Below are 17634 nucleotides of genomic sequence, written 5' to 3' on the forward strand. Positions count from 1 at the left end.
TGTGTGTTTGTGCAGTACAATGGGTTTTTAAATATTTTACATTTTTTTATTTGAACAAAATATATATTCTATTTAATAAAACACATAGTTTTTCAAGAAAACGGGTTCAGTTATTAGCCATTTTAGAAGATATTTTTGCACAGAAAAGCATATACCGCTCTGTCTTTTAATTAGAAAACTGCTGCATTCCTTTGGTTTTGAATTAAATGCATGGAAGGGATTCAAAAGAAAAGAATAACAAACATCTAAATTGTCGAAAATTATCACATACGATGATACTTGTCTCTGATATATTAAGTTATCTTCTCTATTAATAAATCAGAGCCACCAAATAACCATAATTTATTGCGACATATTGTAAGGTAATAGTGGGTATACATTGTATGTATGCGCGTGTCTTAACGAGGAAGAAAGAGAGCGATGTCAGATTGTCTTGTGGAAGGGGGGACAGATTCTTTGAAACTGATGCTATTACGAAAACGTGCCTCATTAAAAATAACGAGGTATGGTAGGCATGTCAAAGCGAATGCACTGAATGAAGGGTGGAAACCATTCGGCAATATGCCCGTTGCTTGTTCGAAATATGTTGTATCAGTATCCGTCAGCCATTGGATTATATAAGTGATTTAAGAGGAGCTAACAAAGCAAATTTATTTAAATTTTTGATCAATCAAAGAATTGAATCTGCCTTTAAGAATAAATTTTGTCATTAATTATTTTAATTAAGAATTAATCCAACAAAATATCGTGGAAAATACTACGTTTCAAGCTGTTAAATAGGAGTCATAATTATTTTAATAAAATAGATAATTATATAGATAAACAATTAAATTTGAAATAAATGAAAAGAAGGTGCATATATTGCTTAAGAAAAATCCTCAATCAATCATGTCTTGTTATTAAGCGTAACTAGTAAAGCACTGCCAGAAGTGATGTATAATACTGATCGTTTGTGATATTATCACTTTATGCTTTATGAATAATTCACACAAATATTAAATTTACATCTTATAAGTATTGTTGAAGGAAAATATCAATCATCACTGCAATTATAGCTCGTTTTTCATACGAGTGTTTGTGCCAACCTATTAATTAAACAGCATTGTGATTTAATCTTGAAACTATATCATATTAAAGTGTTTTTGATCTGCAAAAAAGTGCAAAACAATAAATACTATAAAGTTAAATTATTTTTTTATAAATGGAAGAAGCATAATTGAAAATATTGAAATTGATGAATGAGTATAATCATATAAATTAAAAATCAATAATATTCAAATGCTAAACAAATAACATTCATTTACATATTGCGAAAGATATCTTTATCACGCTACTAATAAATGAGTTGCAAACAAGCATGATTTATCTCTTAAGAGGAAGTTACAACAAATTGCTTTTATCAAAGCAAAGCATAAGTGAAAATTGGCAAACGAACGACGGCAATACGACGAAGATTTTGCGTTAGAAACTTCCGTCAAATTTTTCTCAGACGTCTCGAATACTCCCGCGCGGTACATCAATCTTATCAATATGGATGAATAAAAAATCCCATAGCTGTATCACATTGTAATCCACATGTCACGAAAATAGCCGCTGCAGAAACCTTAAGGGAGCTATTCCTGAAAGGTTCGGCGTTCACCCAATCACCAATGACGGCGGTGAATTTATATTCTGGTTATGCTACCCGCAGTTCTTTTTTATTTGATCCATGCCGATCCCTATTGAGTCTACCGTATCTTTTCCCTCGACTGAAAATAGCTTCTGTATTTTCAATGAATCTGTTAAGATGACACAGCCAATATATGTATACCTATATATTTTTTTTATTTGATTGTATAAAATTGTGGACTGTAAAGTAGCAATTTATAAATTTCAAACTTCTATTTAAAAAACATTTGTTTTTTAAGAATTTCATAAAACGGACAACTGTTGGAATATAAAATTTTCTTGTTGTTTGCCTCATATGTATCTGTCGAAATTTCTACAGTAGAATCATGAAAGCACTCGATCATTCAATGTAAAGCCAGAATAAGTATAACTCGCGACTATGTCCTTCTTTTGATGGAAAGCTCTTGAAAAGCAAAGTCATGTATCAAAGGGAGTATCACAAGTTTTTGTATTCTTATTCACTTTTCCCTTCCATAGAACAATAAAAATTTTACAAGACTACAATTACCTGTTGCACTACATGAATTTTATGAAGATGCACAATATGAGTTTTATGGTGAATCACGTTATACATATTTACGATAGTTCGGTTGCCTTCAATATATTAAAAAATTGCACAATATTTGCTGAAATTGTTAAACGTCTTATTGTTATCAATAAATTATTTAAATAACATTTGTGATTCTTATGCTTTATCGACAAGCCCACATATAATAGAAGATTTTAATAAATATAAATTTATAAAATATGATTAATATAATAAAAAATAAGGGATTCTAAAAACAAAGATGATACTCGTAATCTATAATACATTTTGCAATCTACATTTTATTTTATCTTCTGATAATAAATTATATAAAAAAAATTATATGAAATTAGTTTTTATTTTTATTAATCAAATTTAACATTAAATAAAAATATGAATTTGAATCGAAGATTTCTTATTTAAACTTAGTAAATCATTTTATAATATTCAGTACAAATATCATTTTTTTTATTTTTTTCATATTCCTTATGCATATTATGCATTCTCATATTTCCATATTCCTGCGTGCAAGAATAAAATTACGTGTGCAAAAAATCAGCCGTAAATTGAAAGCATACTGAATTGTAAGATTATCAATTCGAGATCAGTGCATTCATCATATACTGAAACAAAATTCCGCCGGGGCGCGATAATCGGATTTAAATCATCTCACGTTAAAATCGCCGCACTTAAAGCGATGCGCATTCGCGGCTGGAACATTTCCAAGGGTCCTGGAGCCAGGTTATAGGCACACCGGCGGCGACCTCGGCCGACATTGGCTTCGCCATTGCCATGGACACCGAACTCGGAGTCTGCGAATAATTTATGTTCAGAATTATAGGACATCGGAGAGAGTGCGAGCAACAATAGCGAATACCCAGCCGTATATGCACACCGTGGGAATTGGCGAGGTGTCAAGTACGGAAGAAACCGAGCAATCGATAATTCTCGTTGTCGCGTATGCACGCGTTACGGTTACGTATCATCGATTCGCGGAAAGGACGCCGAAGTAACAGCTAGGTGTTAATAAGACATGCTTACTTTACTCTACTTTACACTACTTACTGATATTTTTTTTTTATCAAAACAGATACATTTAACATAATGACACAAAGGAAAATAGATTTTGCAAATTAATGTAAATATATAAAAATGCGTGCAAAAACGTAAACGCGAAACAAATGCTTTTGCAAATAAATTCAACAATGAAGCAGTAAAGCGATACAGAATTTTTCGTTTAATCGCTCACGGTCGGTCGACCGACGCTGGCTGAAAGTGCAGCCTCCGGTCTTTCATTCGTTTCCGAGACAAGTATTCGCCACAGGCGATTTCGTACTAAATGAAGTGCCTTTTGATGTTTTGATGCCGAGCATCTTATGACATGTCGCGAACGAACGTAGAAATTACACCGCGCGGGACTGCCTTTCATACTTCTGTATTTTAAATATGCCTATGATACACTGACTTCAGTGAAAAGTTTTCTCAATGAAAAGAGAATGACGAATGGAATTGAAAAGTAGAAAGCATTTCAATTACTGCAAGAGCAAATTCTTTCTTCATACCCAAAGCAATTATCTGCATTTCTATAAAATGTAAAAGTTATTTAAAATATTAAAACAAAAGTAGACTGTGTGTGTGTGTGCGCTGACTATGCGCCGCGCGCTGAAGGAGTCTTCCTTATTATATCATAAATAAATCCAATGGCTGCGGATATAACATTAAATCAATGATTCCATGACTACAAAAGTAACAACAAAGTAGTAACAAACACAGCAAACTGTGGAAATATCAACTATAAGAAACAATATGAAAGAGAGAGAAGGAGAATAGAGAAGAGAGAAAGAGAATAAAAAATATGAAAAACATTAGACGATCTCTCGTTTAGCTTTTAACTTTAGCTTTAACGTTTAGCTTTAACTTTTTTTTTCTGTAACTTTTGAATTTATATTTATTTCTGTTTAATTTATCTCGAAAGAATTATTCCGAGTTCGAGATCTTCGGTTTCAAGTAAAAATAATGAGTTTTTGGACTTGCAACTTTCTACCACCGAGAAGATATTACGTACGTGGTAATGGGAGCGTAAAAATAACTGCAATTTATGCTGGCGGAGGACGAAACTCTGTTTACAGTTCGCGTTTGCAAAACAGCCACCGCTCTCGTGTGTGCTCTCGAAAGTCGGGGTAAATTGGGGACGCGCTTAATTCCGCACCGCGACACATAAAAAGGGGCCGTTAAGCTGCCCGTCGCACACCCCCGAGAACAATGGTGCGGTAGCTAATAAGGAAGTCGACCGGTTCTTGACGACGAGGTAGCCGTACGCGCGTTCGCGATAAATTGCCGAATGTTTATAGGGCCGTCAAAGTTGCGCTCGCTCCAACATTCTCTCCGCCACCATGGGATCGTACGCGCGTGTACAGCGTTTGCCGCGTTGGGTAATAATTCAGCGACACCATTATTGGCGCGCTACCATAAATTCGAATTATACCCCACACTGTGCATATTAATAATTCCTTGCGTAAGGCGCGTCGCGACACAATGGCGTCGCTTATCTTTGCGAGAAACCATCCTTTTCTTATCTAACAAAATCAGATTTTTTTTGTTATTTTTATAGAAGTATGAGTCGATACGAAGGCTGCATTGTGCAAAATATATCGTTAACAATGTGATGTATATATTATCGGCTTTTTTTGCGAGAAAAGAAATGCCATCTTCCTTCGATTATCTGGTGAAATTGACAAATACTTTTTTAAAATATCAGGAAAATATCTTGCTTTATAGACATTATATTGTTAGAATTTATAACGTGCAGATGGAAATGACATCTGTTTAAAGGATTATAGGATTTATTTCCGCAATAAAGCGAAATGCTATGCAACAGGAATATAGTGATTTGCTTTAGCGAAATAAAGTCAATTTTTAATATTTTTAATATTTCTGCAGATAAAATATTGTTTATATAACATAAATATATAAACGTAGAAATATTTTTAATATAAGCATTTTTCCTTTCTAACGTTAATCTTTAATCACGCTGTTATTGATTAAACTCAAAAAATATATTCTTCAAAATATACATATTATGGCCAGTCTATAATTTATATTTATAATTTTGAAACTGTTTAATGAAAATAGATTGATTTTCTATTAGCAAAAATTTGTTTTATTTTAAAGTATGAAAATATTAGCTATATATATTCTTACTATAAGTTAACATATTCGTAAATTTGTCAACGAAAGCTTGAAAGGTTGTCGAGTTTCGTTATAAGAAACGTTGTATCTGTCAAGACATGGGATTACGTCATAAGAAACGTTGTACACGTCAAGACATGGGATTGCCATTATCGCAACAGACAATTTCGTTTTCATATAAAGAGAATAAAACATTGCATTAAGTTTGAGTGGCATACGTATCACATCATGCCTATTTGGGATTTATGTGTCACGGCACATTTTTTAAGATGAAAAATTTTACTCAACAATTGCAACGCTGCAATGAAATACAAAAAGGCAAGAATATTTGAAATGAAAAAAATTAACTGAATAGATACATCCATAAAAATATGCAGTCGGGGGGAATAGAGTGCGCATGTAATATTCCATTGTAGAAAGTAGCTTACGTTACGACCACTAAGGGAAACGAAGCAGCGTGTATGACGAAGTCGTGATAATGAAGTTTTTGACACTAGAGCCATATTAAAAGTTTAAATTATGTTTATAGAATATCCTATGCATAACGAAACTAGACAAGGTATTACGTTACATGCATTTAAAAAACAGGTGTTAAGTTTTTAAAAATTCAGCAACATTTGAAATAAATTGTACATTTCTGCAATTCTGAGTATATAAATTCTCAGAGTTATCTCTATGTTTTAAATTACGACTAAGTTACTGCAACATTATTACCCTTACGAAACAACAATAAACTCATGACCTATTGTTGCAAAATGGACGTAATGGTTACGTGCCGCAAATGTGTCAGCGTTACATCTTACCCAAACTATGTTTCGACCGTTAGACCAGCTACACTTGCAGTCACCATAAATTAATGGTCTCAAGACAGCATGCAACAGATACGTGTACAAGTGCAACATGAATGAAATACGCGTTCCGCGGAGATATCGTAATTAATATGCAAAATATCTTAAATAGCTCAAACATATTTCTGTATATATTTTAATATCGTGCATAATTATGATCAGCAAAATAAAATAAGAAAGTATTTATCTTTTGTGAAATTTGAACTCTACACTACACGATCGAAAAATCACCACACACACACAAATCAGCTATAATTGAAAATTTATTCAATGAAAAGAAATTTAAATATTAATCAGAAATAATATAAATTATTATATGACTTTAAAATATTTCGCAAAAACGAAATTGCTCGCACAATGCAGTTTTGGGGCAATTTACTACTGCCGATCGCAACCGTGTGCAATGTAACTCCTGACTGGAATAAAGAAAAACTGATAAAAAATTGAAGAAAAATCTGTATCCTATAGAAGCTTCTAAAATATATAAGTTTCTTGCTCTTTATTTGAATATACTAGTATCTTGTTGAGCTATACATAAAAGTTCTTACTACGTATCGTTCAGTTGTATATGCACCTAAGTTGAGCAATTTTTTTATCTATATCGAACTAAAGCTCGATGGCGAAGAAGAAAATGCAAGCAAAGGAACAGGTATAAACTGCAGGTGCAACGGTGACCGCAACGCAACAAGTCCAAAGAAAAGCCAACGGCGCCGAGTACCTGCATTGCACACGGTGACGATCGGCGGTAGTAAATGGAAAAAGAAGGAAGAGCGGCAAGGGATAGTGAGGCAGGGGATGCAACTCTCTGCGGCACGTGACTGGGACGTCGACGACGATGAGGCTAGATTTATAGTTCCCTTAGGTGTACTGCATCTCCTTCTTTTAGCCGCAAAGCTTGCAGTTTATGCGACGCCGACGTCGGATTGACGTGCCTTTGCTTCTACATACACTTTTATCGATTATCTCTGAACCCGATACTAAGCATTGTATTGCGATTTTTTGAAGATTCGAACGCGACATTTGTTTGTAAAGAAAACTGTCTACAAAATAATGATATCCTTCTGACAATGGTCATATTTTTTTACTTTTTTAAGTTAAGAAATGTTAAAAAAAGAAGTATATCCTTTGTTATTTTATGAAATATATAACTAAAAGATATTATCATACTTTACTTTAAAATCAAATATTTTTAGAGAAAGAAATGTTCTATGTTCCTTGACAGTTAGGAAACTGAGGTTTACATTTCATTAGTTTGGATATAAAACCATCCCTTGAAGAAAGAAAGATCTTTCTCTTTCACGGAACAGAAATATTCACCCCACACAATTTTCATGACAGGTATCAGTTGGCGCATTGTGCGAATATTCCAATATTCCCCATAGGTCTTCTGAAACTAACGAGGTCACCCGGGTCATTCGCGTTCACTTCAAGCTGCTAATATCGGATTCCACGTGCCGCAGATCTCATTTGGTAAAACCAGATGATGAACGCAGATCGCTAACTTTGTGCCATTTCAACGCGGAATAACGTCGTCGGCGAATCGAATTATTTAAATGTAAAGTGTACCGACTTGACGATGTCTTTCGTTTTCCGAACAACAAGCATTACATACAGATGTTTTTTTCAATTACGGATCCTAAAGACTATATCAAGAAAAATGGAAATTACTTGTAATAACTTTTAACATTGTAGTGTACGTTACAATTGGAGGATGCAATCGTGAATAAAATCTTTCTCAGTTAATTTTAAAAATAATTTTATACTTTAATTTAAGGCGTAATTTTCAAGGTAAAAGTGTCAATTGTAATTAACATTGAAAACTGAAAATTATTTTGATTAGAAAATTATGCTAAAACTTATAAAACTTTTCTTAAATCCAAGTTAACTTCAGATCTATTTTTTTTTTTATGTGAATAAAGATATTAATTTAAATATTTTTTCACACTCTATATGAAAATATACATAGCTAAAAATGAGAGATTTTAAACAAATTTCAATAATATTATGTGTGTTATGATTGTTGTGGCGCCATCTCTTATCTCTAGAAGAATATTCCAATACCTGATACATCGTGTGATAAATGTATGATAACATAATACAGTTACAAAAGATATATTTATCTAATTTTGCAATTCATAAAATACAGAACAGTTTAATTAATCAGTCATTGCAATGCAATTTTTTTTTAATTCTGCACAACAATAATTTATTTTTGTTTATTATATTTCCAAAAAATGAAAAGTTAATATTTATTTATTGAAATAAAATTTATTTTGTTATAATTCTACATTAAATTAACTTGAATTGTACCTAATGTGTCTCAAAAAAGTCTAATGTCTTCTATACATTTTCTTCGAAGACTTTCAAAAAATTTTTGACTGATGTTGAGTTTTGTTTCACATGGTTATTTAACGTTCCACAGTATTGCTTACGATGTAAATCCGATTTTACACGTAAATTTTGACTAACATTCTATATTAATTGTAATCGCTCGTACAGCCAACATTCCTAAATCGTCCGATAGGATATTTCTGATTTATACTCTCTTTGCTTCGTGCATTCTCTCACGCGTCCGCGTGATCAAACACGGATATTATCGAGCGAATAATGGCCCTTAGAATTTATTCGGTCCGATGTATCGCGACATCAGATCGCACGATGTTGCGGATCGATCGTATTTTATGATCGACGGGAGAATTTAAATCTTTGCGTATCGCATTCGGAGTGGAATCGGTCAGAAAATTATATTACATGATAAGCCATTATATTCTAAAAATAGACTAATATTTTCTTTTAAATAAATGTATAGTTAAATGTCTACTCTTGAATCTTGAAATTTGTATGCAAATTCGCAGAATCGCGTCTCATTTAGGAAATATGCAACATCTGGTATACTTTACTTGATGGATATTTTTTTAAGCAATTTTCCAAACGCTCTTATATTAAATTTCTAAAAAAATGACACAGTATTTGCTCATTTCTACCAACGCATTAAGACATTGCGCGTAATGGATTAGTATTATTTGAAAAAAAATTACTTACTTATGAAAGAATAATACTACTGGAAAAACCACCGATTGCTATTTTCCATTCTTCTTCACAACTACATAGTCATTTAACGACAGGACATGTTACTAGCATGAAACATAATTATGCTAATAAGTCACAACGATCCTCACAGCCATAATATTTACACAGATGCGCTGCCAGCAGACTTTAAACTGGATAAATAAGATGAGTAATTGAGTAAATATATTGAAAAATATTAAATTTTTTACGTCAAAATTTTGTTTACATTGAATATTCATCTATAATTAAATAAAAATTTGTTATTTTATTGCAAGCATAAAAATTTGTCTGAATAATTTTTTTTTAATTATTGATTAAATTATGAGAAATTGTTTCTTATTAACGGCAAGCATCTAATACATTTAATTAAGCAAAATTAAGTCAGTAAGTTATCAAAAAATAATTTTAGTAGAAGAAGTAAAATTTTAATAAATATTTTAATAAGAGAAGAATTTTTGTGTGTGTGTGTGTGTGGAAAAGAGTAATTCTGTATTTAATACAGTTTCTCTCTCTCTCTCTCCCTTTTTACTATTTTTATTGTATAAGAAATATGCAAGAAAAATAAAAAAGTTGCACAAAATAATAGTATTACGATAAGCGAACATCTATGCAAAGTATCGTTCAATGCTAATTTACAGGCATACGGGGGAATTCATGTCACGAGCATGAATACACGTCATTTATCTTCTTAATGAAATACGCGGTGATGAATCCTGCCGAATAGCATAATTCGACGCGTTTAATGAGGTTTCCAAATCGCTTGCGATCTTTTAAGCTCCTAATAACGTGTGAATGTGGTTAATCTTTTGATACCTTGCTGTAATCAGCTGCGCGCAGATGTAAGCTCATGAGCAGATTTCAAATAGCATCATCTGCTTTTCTCACTATATAAACTATAATAAATCATGCATACAACGTTCACGTAATGTGAAAGTGCAAGCTTTCTATAAACCTTACTAGAGAATGTAAGATTTTTAAATCGTATTTTGCATAATATTTTTTTCTTGATGTTAATAATTTTGTATTGCAGAATAAAGTATAACAGTAAGAATTGCTACAACATAAGTTGAAATTTTTTACTGAAATATTCTCAATGTAACATTTTATATCTCCACTTTTCATGATAAAACGAGATATCCATTTTCAATACTGCAAATGTCGATCACTACTTGATGTCAAGAATGCAAGATCAGATGTTAAGCAATTTTTTTAATTTAACGCGTATGATAAAATGTAGATTAATCACTTATTTTGCGAATAATTTAATATTATAATTGCGTTACGATTTTACTTCTTCATCTTTGCAAAGTTTATACAGTTGCGATTACGAAAATTTACATTCTTTTCTTTTCGCGAAATTTATTACTCAACACAATAATTAAGCGATAAAAACAAGAAAAAAATACTATCTTTTACAAACTGCATATAATTAAAAACGTACAAATACATAATTTTACGTAATTATATACGTCTTATAAGATATTACGACATATATAATTATATAGAGATTATAAAAATAAACAAATTTGTAGAAAATATTCTTATTATTATTCTAAGATCTTCGTCGCGAATAAATAAAATTCTAGAAACAATTTTTACATTTTATGAGATAACACAGAGGCTTATTGCTCATAACAAAGCTCAAGCTATAAAAGCGAGAAGGAAACATTAGAAGGCAGTAATCTTACCGTCTCGTCCCAGCCGAGTTCCTTCGTTCGTCCACGTGCATTCGCGTCAACTATCGCGCCGCTCATATTGTGATGTATCAATGGATAATAATCCTCCACGTCACTGTTTTCGCTGCTGACATTTCCATCCGTGACTTTCTCGTCGATTAACTGCACCGTGTACTGACGCGCATAATGTCTCACTGCCATTCTTCTTGTGGACGTTCTTACTTTAGATAACATTCGCTCACTAACATTTAACCGCGATACAATGTATTCAAATCACACACACTTGCATCGCGAAAATAGTGCCGTTGCTCACGTTGAAGCGCTAGACCGCGATGCTTCCGCGAACGGGCAACTATCAAACGTTATCACAGATGACAGACATAAACGATGCAGAGAAATCTAACAATATGAAAGAGATGAAAACAGTCGGAATTGGAATAACAATATTGTGCTTCGCGTTTACGATTCAATCAATTTTTTAATTTTTTAACAATAATTTTGATAATTAATTTTAATTAATGTACAATTAGTAACACATTGGTAATGCTAATGATAATGGCATGAAGATTACTGCTACATATATTTATTATTAATAATCACATATTTTTGAGTATTTAATTTAAAGACTATATATATATAAAACCCGCGAGATTTTTAATTCAAGAAACTATTATTTTCAAAATTATTTTATTAATCTAATTATCAGACGTGGCCAGAAAAGTTGATTTACCAGTTGATTTACCATACACAATATTAATTTAGAACAGAATATTTACAATTTTGACATGATCTGATGATATCAATTATTTTACACATTGCATACACATGATAAGTGAATAGAATAACTTGTCAAATGAGATTCTAATAAAGATAATGTGGGCGGAAGTTTGACGTAATTCTAGTGACAAACACATTCATTACGATTAAATTGCTTTCGGAATATCCGTATTCACATCTTAAACTAGTTCCTGAATTCCAAACAATTATTTATAATTTATAATAATTGTATGTTCTAATTTTATACTATGACATCATAAGTTTCATAAATCTAATTTGAATTTTAGAATAATTTTTAACTGTTGCAATTTTCTCATCAATTGACAAATAAATATAATTTTTATTGTCAAAAGTGTATTAGTAGATCATTTTCTTCTCTCTCTTTTCTCTCTCTCTCTCTCTCCCTCTCTTTGTATACGTGCAATATATCTTCTTCTTTATATTAAAATATTCACGGCGTACATTTAAAAATACAAAGATAATGAACTATCAACAGAAACTGTGCTAAACAGTCACAATTTACATACATTTAAATAACGCGTTCTATTTTCTGCAACAAGGTTAACAATTATTAATAAACCAATCATCTTATCTGTTGTTACGTATTCTGTTCGTTATATTCCCGAATGCAATCTTACTCGTTTCTGTGAAAACTAGGTCGATTCTATTGAAGACAATGCAGGATAATGTTAACGTATTAGATGATACATGTACTTATACATTAGTATCTTAACGTTACTTAGTCGTTAATTAATCTCTATATTCTTTATAATTATATCAATTTTTGTTCACTTTTGCATCTATTCTTAAAAATGCACGTTGAAATCGTCAATTTTATTTTATATTATTCCATGTATTTTTATATGCACACCGCACACACACAACCAAATAAATTTATCATATAAAACACATTAAGATTAATAAAATAAATATTCTATAACAGAGACAAAAATAAATTATTTCAGAGTTCTTAACAAATATTACTACATAATCCATAAAATTGATATTATTTTGCAAATATGTTCTATCGTATTCATCAGATTCAGGAACATCTCTTAATTTTTATTTTTATGCGAAATTTTACATAGTCTTCCAAGCTAAGAACTTCCTTTTTGTCGGACTTTCACTAAACAGAATGCATCCACACACATTTAGTTACAAGCGAACGGATTTGTAGCATCACAGCGGTAACTCTCGCGTTTCAGTGAAAGCACAATCTTTCTCTATAGTTCACACAATAATTTACGTTGCGGTCGATGTAATAGACTTTGCAATCTCTGAAAAGAATATTTAACCGCAAAATTAGGTAACATTTTGAAAAGATAATATAGAAAACCAAATTCAACAGAAAGATCTATTTATTGCATTTAGTAAAATATCAATACTTTCGGTTCTAATCTTGAAATATTTAAGTGACATTTTCTACATACTATTTTAAAATAGTTTAATAATTGCATGTTGTGTAAACAAGCATTGTTAATGCAAAATACCAATATGTCGACATAGATATTGATTCAACACTATTGTCTGCTGCGAGCAAACAGACTTCTGCGTTGTAACGTGAATATTCCGGTAATTATACAAATTGCGAATGGTTTCGTAACACGTCCTGGCTATGAATTCATAAACTCGCATCGTGAACATAAATGTGAACATGATGTGTTAGGATTTCCAATTTTAATTTGAACAAATTGAACTGAAAGTTAATGAATTTTTACCGAAGATTTTCTCGCATCTGCGTACTATCAAACCGCGAAACTTTTGAAGCGATACGCGACGCCGACGTTTTGCGACTGGCAGGTGAAGGAGAAAGGATCGGCGCTGAAACGCCTGTGCACACGCGGCCCTGACACGCTGTTTGACATCGGCTTATCGGCATTACGACCACTCAGCTGAGCCGGTACCAAGCCAGTGAGCACGTAACACAATTTGCATAAGATTTGCGGCTAATTCTATACCAATAATTTTTTTCTATGAAAAATGTACAAATCCAGATGGACCAAGAGAGACATAAGAAAGAACATGAAACTATGTAACTTCTATTTATTATATTTTTCTAAATAATATGAATCATCGGAAAAAAATTTGCCTACTGTCAAGTTTGTTGAGAATAAAAAATATTTATTATAAGCTATCTCAGCAAAAAGAAATGACCGAATTAATTTATTAGACTTGTCATTCAGTGATAATGGCAAAATTTGTGATAAAAATTTAACAAAAATTGGGAACATAACATGACAACAAGTTGGCATAAAAATTTATTTGAATCTTAAGGTATACATAAAAAAATAGATCTCGCGTGGTTTATGTTGCAAAGAAAATTATATTGAAATTTGATAACACGCATAACATATGATTACTCGACTATTCAAGTTCGAGAGACAGCAGAGGCCATCTAACAGTGACGCATGGTATTACGTAGCCAAAATGCAATCGTGCTAGAAAACATATGATCTCCGCAGTTGTGTTTAGTTGTGGACTGCAACTCGCAGTATCATCAGTGTTGATTAGTGTCTGTTTAGCGGCAATTGAGAAAAATGATTTAATAATGTTGCATCATGTGATTTAAAAATATTTAAGAAATAATAACAAATAGTGCACAAATTACATCTGGAAATACTATATTTGAGGGCTGAAAGTGTATACAATACAAAATGGCATTGCTAAATAATTTTGTATCTTAAATATATACAAGTTACAATTTATAACCTAAAATCGTGCAAACTAAAAGTTCTACAATATTTTTTATAGAAAATATTTGATAAAAATATAATTTATGATAGATTTAAAAATATACAAACGTAACTTTATTTTACAAGATAAGACTATGGCTAGATATTTGACACAGCGAGTAATTATAAATCTTCTATTGCAACCTCAGCATCAGTTGCAATTGCAGCTTCTGAAACCAGCTTTGCTACATATGAGAAAGTGTTTAACCTTTACCAAGTTTGCTTTGCAAAAGAGACTATCGCACAACAGTAAAGATATATTAGATCATACTTGCGAGATATCAAACTATGATGATTATCAGAAAATTTACCAGCCTGTGTTGCGGATTATGGTGCAAACTCTCAAGGAATTATTGGATGTGACAACATATCAGGCTAACAAAATTATTACAGACAATCCACATCTCAAAAAGAAGTCTAGAGCAAATATTCTGGAGAATTATTATAATCTATTTGAGGCTGGTATACAAAAAAGCACTATTGTGAAGAACAGCTGGTTGTTAGCCCATGATAGCAATAAACTCAAAAATAAGCTGCATTCTATTAGTGTTCTTAAAATGGATAATGATCAACTTGTACCATGGCTACGTTTGACTCAAGATGAATTAACAAATTATGTACATCAGACCGAATGTGATACGAATTCCTACACAAGATACAACAAGATTGAATATCTTGCGCATAGATTAGAGGTAAAAATAAATTTAATATAATAAACATTAAATTATAATTATATGCAAATTATACAATATCTTTTATAAAGTTGAGATATCTTATAAAAAAATCATTGTTTCTTGTACAAGACTTGTAAAAGACTCGTATTCAAAGTATGAAAGATTTCTAAAAGTTTGATTATTTGCCAAATATATTGATATCTGTACAAACAAATATTAATATAATGTTACATTATATGATTTTACACAGAAGATAAATGCTGTACAAAATTATATCTCTTTTCAGTGTACCATACAACAGTTATGTGAAATTACAGTACAGTATTCATTCTTACTAAAAACCCCAGTTTCTTCTATAGAAAAGAAATTAAACATATTAAATGGTAAGAAAAATTAATTAATAAGGTAAATTATGTATAAAAATGTAAATTAATTTTTAAGCAACCTATTTTGCAGAATATGATATAAGCAACAAGCATATATTAAAGGACTTATGGGTACTTCGATATAGTGAAAATCACATTCGTCATAGATGTGAGTTGTATAAAGATGCGGGAAATTTAGAGATAAAAACATGGGCTATAAGATGCCCACTTAGAGTTATAGCAAGGTAGGCTAAGAAAATAAAATGTAGAAAAATATCTTCATTTTTTTTTTCCTTGTGAGAGATATAATGATGTAAAATTATTAATCTATCTATATACATAGGGCTATTGAAAAAAATCACATAAAACACAACTTTTTGCGGAATCATGAAACCGTTAACGAATATTTGATGCGTAAATTGAAAATTGACGAAACAACTCTCAATCTTGCTTTAACAAAATGGCCAAAAATTTTGCGGATAAACTTGACAAAATTGGATCGACTGATTAGCATATTGCATCATAATGGAATTACTAGCGATGAAATATTACAGTATGAAAGAATCTTTTATTTTAACGTAGAAACTGTGCAGAACCGACTTGAAATGTTCAAGAAAGAAGGTCTTACCCCGAAGATTCCTGCGTTAATATGGTCCGAGCAACAATTCCAACAGTATGTAACAATCACATAAAAGTAACAAAAATAATATATAATCTATGAATATAAAGTCTGCTTATGTAAAAAATACAAAAATATTAACTGTATTTCAATTTATATATTTCTTACACAGGTTTGTAAAAAAGAAAATTGCAGAACGAGATTTATTAGGACCGCATAAAAATGTTAGAGATTTCTTGATTAGTAAACTAAATGCGGATGAAAACTCTCTTGATAAAGCAATTATAAAGGCGCCGCTTCTCTTACGAGTGAATGTGCACCAATTAAATGAAGTGATTCATATGCTACAAGAGAACGGTATAACAAATGACAAAATTCTATGTTATCCACGGATTTTTCATCACAATAAGGAAAGTTTGCGCCAACGACTTGAAATATTAAGAGAAGCCGGTATACCGCCAAGGATTAATTTATTAATATTCGGTCAAAAATACTTTGACAGGTGTGTAAATTTCCACAAGAGAAAAAATAAAAAGAAATAGAAATTAATGTTGTGTTGAATTAATTTTTCCGGTATTAATTATTTTATAAAATGAAAATTTATTGCAAGAACAGAAATACATTGTAAACAAATCTTATTAATTATATATAATTATACAAAACCTATTAATTACATACATAAGGGATTCAGGAAGGAAAACAATATTATTTAAGGAATAAAAAAGGAAAGTACTGTATTATGCAAAGTATGAACTGTCTAAATCTCTTTGGTCTAAATCTCTTTGGTCTAAATCTTTTTTTGGTATTTCGAAACCAATATGAATAGTAATAAACAAACATACATATATTACATACTAATAAATATGTACAGCAAACAAATTACAGATTTGTAGCAGTTTGTAAAAAATATTCAAAAATTCTTCCATCAGTGCATCTAACTAACTAAGATTATATGTTGAGAGTAGTAGCATCCAAAATAATATAATAGCTGCAGTGTTAAAAGCAATTATTTTTTAGTTTTATTTTACTAATATTTTCAACCCTGTTATAGAAAGACTAAAAAATAAAATATTGTGCTTTTAACAGAAATTTTATTTCAATAACCGCAAAAAATTAGACATAAGTTTGTATTAATTGTTTTACTTGATTGACTTGATGATGCTATCATCTCCCAAAAAATTGTCTTTTCCTCCTCGTATCGTACTTATAATAATAGAGAAATAACTTTATTAATTATATGCAATAATTTTTTATTGCAACGCTTAACATATGAGCCTCTTATTTCCAAAATTCAAAACTTGGCGCAAGACACGACCATGTCTCTTGATTTCTAAATTGTTGGGAAATCAATGTTTTGCATTTGAACTGCCTATCTATTATCGTTTACTCCTCCAACTTTGTACTTTTCCCAGCGGCTTATTTATAAAATTAGATTTACACAACTTGTTTATTAGATGCAGACAATCCTTCAGAGCACATTTCTATAAGTTT

The 17634-nt window shown here is 31.1% G+C and overlaps 2 protein-coding genes across 6 annotated transcripts in view; one reads left to right on the forward strand and one right to left on the reverse strand.

Annotated features, from left to right (window-relative positions):
* The window catches only part of ome (dipeptidyl peptidase 4 omega), a 304004-nt gene extending 289958 nt beyond the window's left edge, over window positions 1-14046 (reverse strand). For 4 of the 5 annotated variants that reach the window (XM_067348241.1, XM_067348240.1, XM_067348238.1 and 1 more), the window contains exons 1-2: window positions 13472-14046; window positions 10989-13030 (exon numbers count right to left, since the gene is read on the reverse strand). In XM_067348241.1, the coding sequence (XP_067204342.1) occupies window positions 10989-11210 (222 nt within the window). In that variant the 5' untranslated portion in view covers window positions 11211-13030; window positions 13472-14046. The remainder of the gene's footprint in view (window positions 1-10988; window positions 13031-13471) is intronic. The other variant, XM_067348239.1, reaches the window with a different exon arrangement.
* A 190-nt stretch (window positions 14047-14236) lies between these two features.
* mTTF (mitochondrial transcription termination factor) lies at window positions 14237-16692 on the forward strand. Its single transcript, XM_012370677.2, has 5 exons — window positions 14237-15177; window positions 15446-15542; window positions 15616-15769; window positions 15868-16197; window positions 16316-16692. The coding sequence occupies exons 1-5, from the start codon at window positions 14530-14532 to the stop codon at window positions 16683-16685; spliced, it is 1599 nt and encodes a 532-aa protein (XP_012226100.2). The 5' UTR covers window positions 14237-14529; the 3' UTR covers window positions 16686-16692.
* Window positions 16693-17634: the final 942 nt, after the last annotated feature.

This window comes from Linepithema humile, chromosome 1 (assembly GCF_040581485.1).
Source record: "Linepithema humile isolate Giens D197 chromosome 1, Lhum_UNIL_v1.0, whole genome shotgun sequence".
Taxonomy (NCBI): domain Eukaryota; kingdom Metazoa; phylum Arthropoda; class Insecta; order Hymenoptera; family Formicidae; genus Linepithema; species Linepithema humile.